We start from the raw sequence: 14,005 nt of genomic DNA on the forward strand, positions 1-14,005 counted from the left end.
TGAAACATGCTGTAGAATATAAAAGTATTTCTAAATTATACAAATTGCATGAGCAAGTTATAGAAGTACTTGACCTTTCCCAAGATAGATCAGCCTGTCTCTAGTCTGGAATGTAAAGAAAAAAATTCTGATAATGGTCACAAACATTTAGCAGATCTTTGCCTGCACAAAAACCAAAGAGTTTGCTTTTACAACAAACACACAAACAAATGTCTGAAATGACCGATTATTAACCAGATAACAATGGTACATCTGGATATAGTTAATTCTTGCTTTTGTAATCTACTAACACTATAATTCTCACACACACAACCATGTATTTCACCCCATTTATCAGGAAAGCTTTAATACCAGTGCACTGTATTGATTCCCTGAATTACAAAGATGTCATGATATTTACAAATTATGCAGTTATTGTTCATTATCAGAGTATGTAATATTGGAACTAGTGAGAACATTTTCATAAAATAAGAATATTGATTGACAACAGAAAGAAAAATGTCAAGACAAACTCTGCGATTATTCCAGCCAGCTCTACTCAATATATTGAACCACAAATAGTCAAAAAATTATTTTCTTTGTGTTGCTTTTTTTGGATTCACTTTTCCATGACCATTTTCTCTTATACCTTTATTCAGCCAAGGAGGACGTGATAGTGGCAGCTTCTTCTTTCCTTCTTTCTACCACTATCAGACAGGAGATTAGAAAGCAGATGTCCTATCAACTTGCAGAATGCAGCTTGGGAAAGAATATAGAGTACAGAGGGGATGAGTTCTTCTGAGTTTCAACTGTTCCATTTACTTGTATCAAAAACCGGAAATGCTTGTAAAGCCAGCGCATGATATCATTTGCACTGAGAAATACAGCCAACCACTGTAATCTTTGTGATCTTTATGAATAAAGCAAGTGGCTTGCCCATTGGAGGAATTAGTTAATTTGCACTATCAAACCCACCTACAGTCCAGTCAGTCTAGGTTTGGCTCAGGTTTTTATTTCAGCAATCTAAAAGTGTCATTGTATGTTGGCTTTACTGCCTTATTGCAATGGAACAATGAGATTGTGGATAAAACAAAGTAACTCAGATTTTTCCTTTTTTTTAAATGTATTGGAACTTTATGATTCAGTTTACACTCAGTAACAGATCACAAAAGATGTATGTTGGGCTGAGGGCCATGTGTTCTTGATGGCGTATGTCTTGGCGTATGTCTACACTACACCTAAAAACCTGTGGCTGTCCTGTGCCAGCTGACTTGGGCTCGCGGGCCTCAGGTTGCAGGGCTGTTTAATTGCAGTGTAGACATTCAGGCTGGGGCTGGAGGCTGAGCTCTAGGACCCTGTGAGGTGTGAGGGTCCCAGCACTCAGATTGCAACCTAAACCTGCAAGACTACACAGCCATTAAACAACCCTGCAGCCCAAGCTCCCGGAGCAGGAGTCAGCTAGCAAGGGTCAGCCGTGGGTGTCTAATTGTAGTGTGTGCATATCTAAACTATGCATTCTAGGCAGAAGAGGCAAATCAGATGCTTTATTAAATGTTACTGTATTCTGTGGGGTCCTTCACTTCAGCTTAGAAAGAGGAATCGTAAAAGAGCAGCATTAAATAAATATTTATCAATCCAATTTCTTCTCAGTCAGTTCTCTATTTAAAATGAGTCTTTTTAATGTTAGGGTCTGTACATCCAAGAAAAGGTTGGCAGGTAACTCTTCGGCATGCAAAGAATTAAAATAACAAAAGGGAGAGAGAAAAACCAAGCATGTCAATGTATGTGTTTTTCATCAGCATGCATCTATTTTACAATGACATTGTAACTTAAATGCTACTTTTTAAGCAGCTAGTTAGATTTTTTTAGATCTTCAATTTAAGTTTAGAATCTTGTCGTATGAGTGTGTGAAGAGCCATTATTGTTTCAATTTACTGATTTATTTTATTCTTCCATTGTTGGCAAGTAAATTAAAAAAAAAAGAGAGAGCTGATATCTGTTGCTGTGGAAGGCACTTGAAATCTCACTTTCGATGCACCCAGGGAGTGTTAAAGCAGGAACCTAGAAAACAGCACTTCAGTCAAGGCTATAGAGCCACTTAGTGATGCTAGTGGGGTTTTTTGTTTTTGTTTTCCCCAATCCTTTTATTAAAGCCCTTGCATTTCCTAGTTCAAGCATTATGCTTGCAAATAGAGTAAATCTGTGTCCAAAGCATTTTAATAAGTTATGAGTAAAATAAAAAATAAACACGTATTGATGCATGCCAAGTGTTGAGTCTAGTCTAGACTTCTGGATTTGGTCAGCTAGCTGCTGTGCCTCTGAGTCACAGTGCACCTTAGCCAAGCTGCTTTATAATGTGCCTCTATTTTCCCATCTGCGAAATGAGGACAATACCTGAGTTCCTCAAGGGTGTGTTGCTAGAATTAATGTTGGTAAAAGCTGTTAGTTACCTAACCCTAGTGTCAACCTTTGTTGCTTCCTTGGTTTCATAGTTTCTCCCCTGGCACGTGTGACTCAACATTTAGCAACACCCTTTGCTGGGAAAAGATGGTTTCGCCCATGCCCTGATTTGGCTCCAGTAACTCTTTACTCTTCAGCATTTTTCCTTCAAAGTTGCAGAGTTTGTTTCCTTGAACAGTAGCTTTCAACCTTTCCAGACTATTGTACCCCTTGCAGGAGTCTGATTTGTCTTGTGTACCCCCAAGTTTCACCTCAACTCAGTTGTTTACAAAATCAGACATAGAAATACAAAAGTGTCACAGCACACTATTACTGAAAAATTGCTTATTTTCTCATTTTTATCATAAAATTATAAAATAAATCAATTGGAATATAAATATTGTACTCCCATTTCAGTGTATAGTATATAGAGGAGTATAAACATGTCTCATGTTTGTAGTTTGTACTGACTTCGCTAGTGCTTTTTACGTTGCCTGTTTTAAAACTAGGCAACTATCTAGATGAGTTGATGTGCCCCCTGGAAGACCTCTGTGTACCCCCAGGGGTACGTGGACCCTTGGTTGAGAACCACTGTTCTTGAGGATCGACGGGTGAAACTTTCACATTCAGCAGTAGATCTCCTAATAAACCAAGATCTATTAAAAACGGAGAAGGTGGAGTAAAACAAAAAGAAACAATTTGCTTAACATGTCTAAATTTATACATCTTATAATCTAACCTAGATAGTTTAGTTACAGACCAAGGTCTTGTTTACACTGTGTGGGAGTGCTTGCCAAGAGGGGGTAAATTCTTGTGCGCATGCACTAGCTGGTTCATGTATACCCTGCTGGTGTGCATTAGAAGTTCCCTACTGTGTGTTAATATACTGTTTGAAACAGGACTACATAAATGCACACTCAGGAATATTTAGTATGCACTAGCAGGGTCTAAATAGGCCAGTTAGTGCGTGACACGTTGGTGCACATTTAGAATTCACAGCCCAGTGGTGTGCACTCCTGCATTGTGTACAAAAGGCCAAAAACAATCTTACATGTCCCAAGAACAAGTCCTGGCTGTGTTCTTGTCCCCTCTGAATTCCTACCTCATGCAGTCCAGGACCTTCTCTCCTAAACAACCTGCCCCTGTACGGGACAGAATGCATGTCCAGACACTTCTCCCTTGATCTAAGGGAAGCGCCTCATTCTCCTAACTAGTTTTTTCGTCTTACCTGCAGAAACACTAAGGTTTTGGTCTTGCTGCTTTCTCTCTGAGATGGCCCATTGAGGATACGCTGTTTAATAGCTGGCTTTCAGAGGCTCAATAGCACATCTTAGAGTTCACGTTTCACAAACCATCACATTGAGTGATATTTGATGGGCCGTATGTGTTGTCTACACGGTGTGGATTGTTTTATGTTTTTTTTTGGTCTAAAGATGAAATTCATTTCACTTAACTTCCTTGGTGATAAATTATAAATTAGAGACTCTGGTTCATACCCTCTGTTACACTCTTTGAGATAGGTGGATAAAAACTACTGTGTAAGGTTTCAGGACTGCATTATGATTAATAATTTATTTGTTATTTTTATTCCAAAATTCTAATCAATCTTTTATTTTGTGATAGTTCATTTTAACTATTTTTCCATAGTTTCTGCTAACAAATAGTTATTCATTTTTTTGTTTGCTAGTTTTGTTTTTTCTGTTTTGGGTTAATATTCACAAGAGAGCTTTCGATGCTTCCTTCACTACGGAACAAAACAGCAGTGGAGACTGACAAAAGTGAAACGAAATAAACTGTGAGACCAATTGGCTAGAACTCAGCTTCTATACATTATAGACAGATTTTGTAAAGTGTTTTGGATGGATCTGGTGGTAGTTTACTTGCTTATGAAAGGTGCTTAACAATAATTTGGCATATTGCTATCAAGCAGTGATAAACACACTATTCGTAACCATCTCAAAAAGGCAAGCTTATAATTGTGAAAGGGCAGTTACATAAAATGAAGCATGCAGCACTGAACTTTTTCTCCATGCTGCATCAGTAACACTATTAAAGCTGTCAGTTTGTCAGATCACTGGAGGTATTTATGAAATCAATACACAATCCTAGAGATTTATAGAGGCAGTATTGTTAGCCAGAGGAGAGTCTCAATGGAAAATAAAATTAATACAATTTACAAGCAGATTGTCACAGAAAATGGATGAATTTCCTACAGTCTCCTGTTTTTACTTGTCTGCAGAAAATGCTTAGGCATGGGGAGAAAGCAGAAGGTAATAGCATAAATTAGCCTGGTTAGTCCCTAATATTGTTAGAAGAATTGCTTGAAACCAGGATTTTGTTTTTGAAGGTGATTGAGGCAATGTGTAATAAAAATCTTGAACAAAACATTAAAGTATGAATTACGGGTTTTTTTTTTTTTTTTTTTCTGGATGTATTTGATTTGGTCTCATCGTTTTACGACTCCGAGCCCTTTTTATTTTGTTCTGCGTCCTTCTCTTGCTTTCAACCCTTATTTCTTTTTCCACGTCTTAATCACACTTTGCCACTCTTTCACCAGCAGCAATAGTTCTCCCATGTGTCTTTCACACACCAAAGCCAATTGTTCTAGGAGAGGTGTTGTGAAATCAGTCTTCTACAAGATTTATGTTCATGTGGGTCTGAAACATCCTTTGCTTTATTCTTCTATCTATAGTGGTTGCGGATTTGTTTGTCTGGGATGAAGGTCCATCCTCAAACAACTGATTTTTTGTCATTGGCAAGTAGCAGAAGAAAGGAGAGGGGGAGGAAGGGTTACCTCATAGATCAGTGGCAGACAAATTGGGAAGGAATTTGGATCTAGTTTGAAAAAGAGTCTCTTGTATACAACATCTTTTCGACGGTGAGAGTCTGAGTGAACAATTGTCTACTACAAGAATTTGGTGTAGACTAGATGACTGGTATAAATTGAATTAGTCTGATGTCAAGGACATAGCCCCCCACCCCTTTCTCTCTCTCTCTCTCTCTCTCTCTCTCTCTCTGCCTGACAGCAAACAGAAGAATGCCCTCGGTGACATGGCTTGACCTGGAACATCAGCATGGGCTTTTGTGAAATGCTCTGATTCCAAGACTGACGTTCAATAAAGCCAATTTGGTAGAGACTGGATTGGGATCTCACAGCAATACACAATTTCTTTTATTAAAAGAAAAAGATATCTAGTGGCATATCTTATGTTTGTTGCCACTTACTTTTAATAATCATTTGAAAACCAGACTTCTGGTCTCATGCCAGGGCAAATTCCTTTTATCATAACGAATGTTTTAACACAACATAATGATCGCACAAACTGATAGAATCTGTAGTATGCTGTCCTGGCCATGTTCCCTCCTCCCTTTGCTCCTATTTTCTTCCAATCCCTTTGCTTCTGCCCTTTCTCCAACCCCTCCCTCCCATTCCTTTCCTCTCCTCACCCACCCCTCTTCTCCCCTGTTCCTATTCATCTGCTCCTAATCTCTCCCCCCCACCCCGCCCCGCCCCGCTTTGTTTCTTTGCATTTGAATCAAGTTGCCTATTTCTCCTTGCTGATTGGGTGCCAGCATGGGGAGCATTGTGAGTACCAGAGAGACAGTCTCCTTGCTCTCAATGCCAGCGCCCATTGCCAGGAGGAGCAATCTCACAGGGAAGTCTTGCTCAGCCTTATGTTCCCGGGATGAGCCAACCTCAGTCATGGTCTGGAGATGGTACATGCACAGTCCAGTTGCATGTAATAGCTGTGAGGGAATGGAGCATGCTCCATGCAGATCGAATCTTCAGAGAATGTAGCTGCCAGACTCTTAACAAACCTCTCCTGAGAATGTGTGAATGGTAGTTTTCAGAGGTTCATGGCTTGTTGGCCACATTTGGGTGAATTTTTCTGGACATCCAAATCTCTGACACTAGAAGACCCCTTCCATATTTCCAGCTTATTGCTCCTAAGCCTAGAGGCTCTGGACCTTCTCAACAAAACAGTTGCAAGAATTTTTAATCATGTGCAAAAAACTTATTTCCCCTTAATCTTGTTCCTGTAAATGGTTGAACAATTTTAACTAAAACATCCCTCAGAATTTCAGCCTTAGGCAGGCACCTAGCATGAATAATTTCAACACAAACTGTTTGGCAAAATAATAAGCAAATGAATATGGGTTTTTATAAGGTATGTCTACACAGTTACTGGGAGTGAGTATCACAGCCCAGGTCAACAGACTCATGCCAGCAGGGCTCAGGCTAGCGTGTTAAAAGTAGCCGTGGAGATGTTTTGATGTTCAGGCTTGGGCTGGAGCTTTGGCTCTGAAGTTCACCCCTTTTTGGAGGCTTCAGAACCCAAGCTCCAGCCTGAACCAGAGGGTTCACATTGCTATTTTTAGTGCACGCAAGCCCCACTAGTGCAAGTCTGTCAACCCCGGCCATGAAACATGCTCACAGTAGTTGTGTAGGCATACCTATATTAGAAGTTTGGCAACCTGAAGTATTGGCATTGCTACCTGTGCCGCCTCTAATGCAAATCCTAACATTCTAACTTACAAAAGTTTTGTAACATTTTAAGAGCAAAGATGTTTGAGAGTGATCTGTGAAGAACACATCTTAAAGTGTTGTACTGCAGGTTAAAAATGTCATTTTTCTAATTGATATGCAGCATGTCTTCTGTGCAAAACTAGTCGAATTTTTATTTGTTTTATTTTGCATTTAATTTGAGTAAATTATTTGATTCTGTTCATCCAGTTAAGCTATCAATGTCAACGTAAATTGAAGATTTGATCATAGGAAAGCCCAGCATTTTAAAATGTTATTAAGAAAATGTATCAATTTTATTTGCTTTTTAAACAGGTAGATTAATACCATGTCATGGGAGAAATGGGAAAAAGCCTCACTTGCACCAAAATTAAAAGATTAGAAAGCTAAGGTGCACTTTTGTGCTACAAATATCGTGGTAGTGAGTCACACGCACTGATCGATATGACAGCCCATAAAAAACACATTTAGACATATGGTAGAAGTTCTGTTACTTGTATAGCCATTTTTAACAAATGCCACCACTTTTTTTTTTTTTTTTTAAAGGAAATATTGGGATTTCTTTGCCAAAGTGTAACAAGTCTGTAGTTGCCAAACTGGTTATATTCTATTATCGTAATGCAGTTTAGGGAAATGTGTTCTCTTTGTTAATATGATGTGTTTTTCCTCTTCTCTTGTTTAGAGATCTAAGTGAAAACCAAATTCAAGGAATCCCAAGGAAGGCCTTTCGAGGAATTACTGATGTGAAGAACCTGTAAGTGATGCCTTATTTGTTGTTTGTTGTGAAGTGTATTCAACACGATGGGGTATAAATTAGCTATTACCCTACCACACAAGAAAAATATCTTGCTGTCATCGTGGATGGTTCTCTGAAAACGTCTGCTCAATGTGCAGCAGCAGTCAAAAAAGCAAACCGAATGTTATGAACTACAGTATCAGGAAAGGGATAGGTAATAAGACAGAGTATATCATAATGCCACTGTTTAAATCCATGGTATGTGCACACCTCAAATACTGCATAAAATTCTGGTCACCCTGTCTAAAAAAATATTAGAATTGGAGAAGGGCAACTAAAATTATTAGATATGGAATAGCTTCAACGTGAGGAGAGATTAAAAAGACTGGGATTGTTCAATTTAGAAAAGAGACGACTAAGTGGGGATATTATAGAGGTCTATAAAATCATGAATGTTGTGGAGAAAGTGAATAAGGAAGTTTTACTCATCCCTTCACAAGAATCAGGGATCACCCAGTGAAATTAATAGTAGGTCTGAAACAAACATCTGGAAGTACTTCTTCACACACTTCACAATCAACCTGTGGAACTTTTTGCCAAGGGATTGTGAAGGTCAAAAATATAACTGGGTTAAAAGAAGAATTGGGTAAATTCATGGAGGATAGGTCCATCAGTGGCTATTAGCCAATATGGTCAGGGATGCAACCACATGCTCTGAGTGTCCCTAAACCTCTGACTGCCAGAAGCTGGGACTGGACTACAGGGGGTGGACCACTTGATAAATTGCCCTATTGTGCTCATTCCCTCTGAAGCATCTGGCACTGGCCACTTTTGGAAGACAGGATACTGGGCTAGATGGACCATTGATTTGTCCCAGTATGGCCGTTCTTAAGTTGTTACATTCTTATATTCTCTGTGCTACTGCTATTATTTATTTGAGCGTCAGATGTGGGCTCAGGTCTATGCAGCACACATAGAAAGATGATCCCTGCACCTAGAAAGATGTTCTTTGACTGTAACCTATATGCTCCCCTCAGTCCACAAAAACAATTCCCATCCATCGGTAGGAGTTCTGAACAAAGACAGATGTGCAGATTATATTCTTAAATTTGGAGACCCTACTATGCCAACAATGCATAATCTTACCTTGCAAAGTTTGGTTAAATTACAGACTATGTGCTAACATGTATCAGTCAAAGGAAACAATACAGTAGATCAGTAAGAAGTTGAAAGGGAACAGCATCACGATGTTAGCTGAAGTTGGTTTTTTTGGTCTTCATTCCACAGCTTCATTCTAAGAGTGCAGGTAATTATATTAGAGAGCATAGGCCAGAGCTACACAGATCCAGCACAAATTTCAGACAAAAGAAAGTGAGAAAATGGTATGACTTTTGCTAAGCAGAAGAAATTAACTTGATGAACAGGTTTATTTTCTTTCTGACATTTGCATTCCTGTCCTGTGTTTCTAATAAAAGCCATTTAAGAGTAAAATCTGTTTATTTGTGGTAATACAATTACCTTAAATTAGTTTGGCCCTTGGCTTTCTCTAAACATACAACAAAGGAATACGGTTATGTAAAGATTTCCTATTGTACCTTCCCATGGCTGCACCTTATGTAGAGGCCATATGTGCTGCACTGTCTTATGCTAGTATCACAAAACTCCACTCCATTGCTACTGTTAGAGGCAAGATAGGGCCATCTTGAAACAAGCCTGGTTATAGCCAGCAGGTTGTCAGTGAGGCAGAGGTTCAGTGCCTGGTCTCCTTCCCCTGAGGAAGGCTGCTTTCTAGACTAAGAAAGGGAGGCAAAAGTCTCTCAAATTCATTGTAAAACTGTGTAACATACATAAACATATGTCATGTTATAGGAGTATTAGCACTGTGATAGTGTAACCTTCTGGTAAGTGTGTATTATAGGTCTTCCTCTGTGCCATGAGGACATGCGTTATTACAGTCCCCAGTTACAGAGCCTTGACTCTTTAGCACAAGGTGTAGTACAGGGGTCGGCAACCTTTCAGAAGTGGTGTGCCGAGTCTTCATTTATTCACTCTAATTTAAGGTTTCGCATGCCAGTAATGCATTTTAATGTTTTTAGAAGGTCTCTTTCTATAAGTCTATAATATATAACTAAACTATTGTTGTATGTAAAGTAAATAGGTTTTTAAAATGTTTAAGAAGCTTCATTTAAAATTAAATTAAAATGCAGAGCCCCCCGGACCGGTGGCCGGGACCCGGGCAGTGTGAGTGCCACTGAAAATCAGCTCGCGTGCCGCCTTTGGCACGCGTGACATGGGTTTCCTACCCCTGGTGTAGTAGCACATGTTTTTAGCTCTGGAGGTGACTGGTTCAGTCCCCGATGTGTTGGCCAGGAGCATGGCTGTGGCAGTAGCCACGCACAGACCCTGTCAGAGATAGTGACCCCGTTGTGCTAAGCACTGTGTGCACATATAATGTAAACCCCTGAGCCTGCTCCAAAGAGATAATAGGTGGATATAACAAACAGAGAGGGGGAGCGTAGGTTAACACTGAGACTATTAAGCTCTATGTAATAAGCAGCAATCACAGCATAGTAGATGGTTAGGTATTACCAAGTGTCTTTGTATCCGTAGATATGAAATAGAAGTGTAATTTGAATTAAAGTACATGCAATAAACCAGCTCCCCTTCTACATTAGATTGTGTGAGTGTTCAAGTGAACAGAATGATGTTAGCTTAGTGTTGCCTTGAGTACAGACATAGGTCTCCATTACCCCATTTTATGGATATTTTGTGCTTCGTTTGGGACATCTGCAATGAGAATCTTTTGATTTCTAAGGAAATTGAATTATTTTCTAATCTTAAGACATGTCTGTCCATCCACATCAGTCTAGGGAAGGGATAGTCAATAGGTGGACCACGGGCCAAATCCGTACCTCCAGATGCTTTTGAACAAACCACAAAAACTTTTTTTTACTTATTATTATCATTATTGTGGTGTGCATTTCCTCAGTAAACCATTAACATTGTTTGGCCTTTTTACTGTTGTACCTGAAAGGCTGCTTGTGGGTGTTTTCAACCTCACAAAATGTGTCAGTAACAGGTCACAGGTCACAGGTGGAATAACCCATTTTGTGTTATTTTGTTTATTAATTAGGCATAGTTTCGATATCTTAATTTTGGTTCACTTATTTTTGGTTGTTTATTAAGCATGATTGTAACACAGTGTTTGAGTTGTATTGGTAGTTTCCTTTGTTTGGACTAATTTAATTTTTTGAGAGAGGGAGTTACACTTTTTATTAACATTTGTTACTATAGGTTATTGTGACTCTTTGTAAGCTTTTGCCTACTTTTTACAATTGAGTTTACAATTAGGATAAATGTGTAGGCCCAGTTATCACAAATGTAAATATAAAGCTTTAATTGTATAAGCCAAAAAAAAAAATCCTTACTCATCCTAAACATACAGCCAAAGAAAAGACTAGTTTATTCTTAACCATTTTACAAACAGCAGAAATTTTAAGTTTTATTTTAACTAAAAATAAAGTATATTATAAATTCTTAAGTTTTATTAACTTCTAAAAGCTGTTTTAACAGTTTTAACTATTAAATATAAGATATAATTGTTAGACATAACTGTGGTATTTAATCAAGTCAAATTTATAAATTCCAATTTTGAAATAAAAAAATTACAAACCTTAAAATATAATCATATATTTTTTCTTTTACTTTTTGCTATCTACTTATACTAAAATAAAGGTATTTTTATAATTGTAATTTTATAAACAAATGTCCAATCCTAATCAAAATTAGTTAATTAAAGAAGGGATTATGTTGTAGTAATCGGGCCTACAAATTTACTCTAGTTGTAGGCACAACTGTAAAAAGTACATAAAAGTTAATAAAATGTCACAATAAAAAAAATGTTATCTTAATTAAGATGGAATCTATGCTAACATAACCCAGTCACTGTCCAGTGTTAAACCAAGTTCAGGATTTGATATATAGAGATTTCAACCTGCTTGGTACCATGGCAAACACACCATTAAACATCACTTTAACCTGTTTATTAAAGATACAGAAAAGAAGGAAGAACAGTTAAATCATTTTAAATGTAAATTAAGAAGCAAGGCTTCCGTTTTAACAACATCCCTTGTTCCCTTTCCCGTTCGCTGGATAGAGTTTTTAGAAGGAAACCCTCCTTGTTTGACACTCTCTTAGATGGTATCAAAGATACTAATAACTATGTTTTTGAGGAAAAGAGAAGAAGTTAGTAGAGATGGGCTGGAGCTGTTGCTGCTGTTAGTCTGATCCGATTTCCGAATAGAAAAACAAGCCAAGCATACGAAACAGGGAGTGAAGAGAACAAGATAGAAAATGCAGCTTCTGTCTCTGGTGTTGCCTTTTACTTGCAATCTTGCGGCTGGAAAAACACAGGCACACCACCTGGTCTTATCGGCCACTCTGAGACCTGGAACTGGAAACGTACCAGTCTCAGGCTGTTTAGGGCATTTCATTTAGTTGCCTCTTTCTAGTCATAGCCTTACATCACTGTATATGCAGTCTTGGCTGGCTAAGCCAAGCTGTTATTAGACAGAAGGACAAAAAGAGAGAGGAAAGAGAAGAAATAAGATGGGGAAAGAAAAGGGCATATGCTGGAGTGGGGAGAAGAGAGAGAAATGAGAGACTCTCCGTAATCCCAGGGGTGGTAAGGTTTCAGCCAGTGAAGGTGGGGGTGATGTAATGATGAGGATGAAGGTCCAGGGTCCCAGGACATGGTCGGGTTGGCAGCTTTGATGGTGAAGCTGGCTCCAGTACCGCACTACAGCACTTTTAGCTACATAATAGATCTTTTATTAGCTTCTCAATCTGGTATTTTTACTGTAGACCCCATGGGAACACTCTTTTTTGAAGTGCCTCTCCATAGCAAACGTCCTACTTACATCTTTCTACAAACATCTTTAATGTTACAAGACTGGAACATGGTACAAGGGGCTTTGGTTTATATATACAGGAAATTCTGCTGTTTTGAGGTAACAATACTGATGATGGAAAATATACTTAGGGAGTTGGATAAGTAGTTTATTCTCATATCTACTGTCAATTTCCCTTTATAATTAATGTATGAATCGTGTGTCTACCATGGTCCATTAGAGAAGATGGCGACTGCTTCCAGACACAGATTGCTGTCCCTGCAGTTGCTGAGAGAAATATTGCTAAGGTTTATAAGCCAACTTGCCACTGGATAAAAAGTTAAAACCTCTCTCAAGTGATATCTTTAAATCAGTGGTTCTCAACTTATTTACCATTGTGAGCCTATATGTGCTTCAGTTTTCCCTATATTTTGTGTGGTTACCGGGTGTGGGGGGGAGGGGGAACGAGGACTGTTTGCTCTCAAGGTGAGGCAAAGAAACATAAGTGTGAATGACGCCTAGCAGCTTATGTCTGAATGAATCATTGAAAAGGAGTGGCCAAGGCATATCATTTGGAGAATCTGAGAAGACAATGGCAAATCCAGTCACCAGGACAGTAACACCTAGCAACCAATGACCCAGAAGGAGATGGATTCCTGCACCTCTCAGCAAGGAAGCTGAGCAAAGATCCCAGCTTAAAAACAAAGGACTGGGAAGGTGTGAGGTGGGGGGAATAAGAGTTGGCTGCTGGAAGGAGTCAGGGTTCTCACCTGGGAAGTGACCAAGATCAGACTGAGAGAGGCAGAGGCTGGATAATGGGATTCACTACAGCTTGACTGGTCTCTGGGCTATCCAGAATGCTCTATGCTTGAACCTTCATTTCTTTATGCTAACCTAGGGACTTCCTATGCTGTGTTCCAGTTGAATAATAAACCCAGCTGTTTTCACAACACTGAGTGTCGCTGCCAATGCTTACATTGCCGCTTGCCAATGCATTTACATAGCATGGTCTACCATTGTAAACCAATGTACATTTATTTTGCTATTAAATACATACCGCCATATCTAGAACATTATAGCATGCAAAAACATTTCTGTGAATATTGGTTCTACTTATTAAATGAGTTCTCTTGGTATATGCTCATACCCCTTTTGTATTTACTTTCTGTTAACATTTATCAGATTAGCTTTTTCAAAAAATGAATTTCCAAGTTGCATATTCAAGTTTTCACAAAAGCTGAATTTTTCAGTTAACACGAACAGTTGCTTGTGCACTCACAAGCAGAGAACAGGAACAATGTTGTGTGACATTTCTTACCTATCACAGTTAAGCAACACAGTTTCTATTTACAATATTCATGATCCATTTACAGAGAGAGAGAGAGAAGGAAATAGTCTAATTAAAATAATGAATAAATCTGAGGAAATGACAATATG

At 38.6% G+C, this 14,005-nt stretch overlaps 1 protein-coding gene across 1 annotated transcript in view; it reads left to right on the forward strand.

The window, feature by feature from the left end:
- SLIT3 (slit guidance ligand 3) overlaps positions 1-14,005 on the forward strand; it is a 798,116-nt gene that overhangs the window by 420,742 nt on the left and 363,369 nt on the right. The window contains exon 5 of the mRNA XM_065410175.1: positions 7,626-7,697. Coding sequence (XP_065266247.1) covers positions 7,626-7,697 — 72 coding nt within the window. The remainder of the gene's footprint in view (positions 1-7,625; positions 7,698-14,005) is intronic.

Source organism: Emys orbicularis, chromosome 8, assembly GCF_028017835.1.
Source record: "Emys orbicularis isolate rEmyOrb1 chromosome 8, rEmyOrb1.hap1, whole genome shotgun sequence".
NCBI classification, from domain to species: Eukaryota; Metazoa; Chordata; order Testudines; family Emydidae; genus Emys; species Emys orbicularis.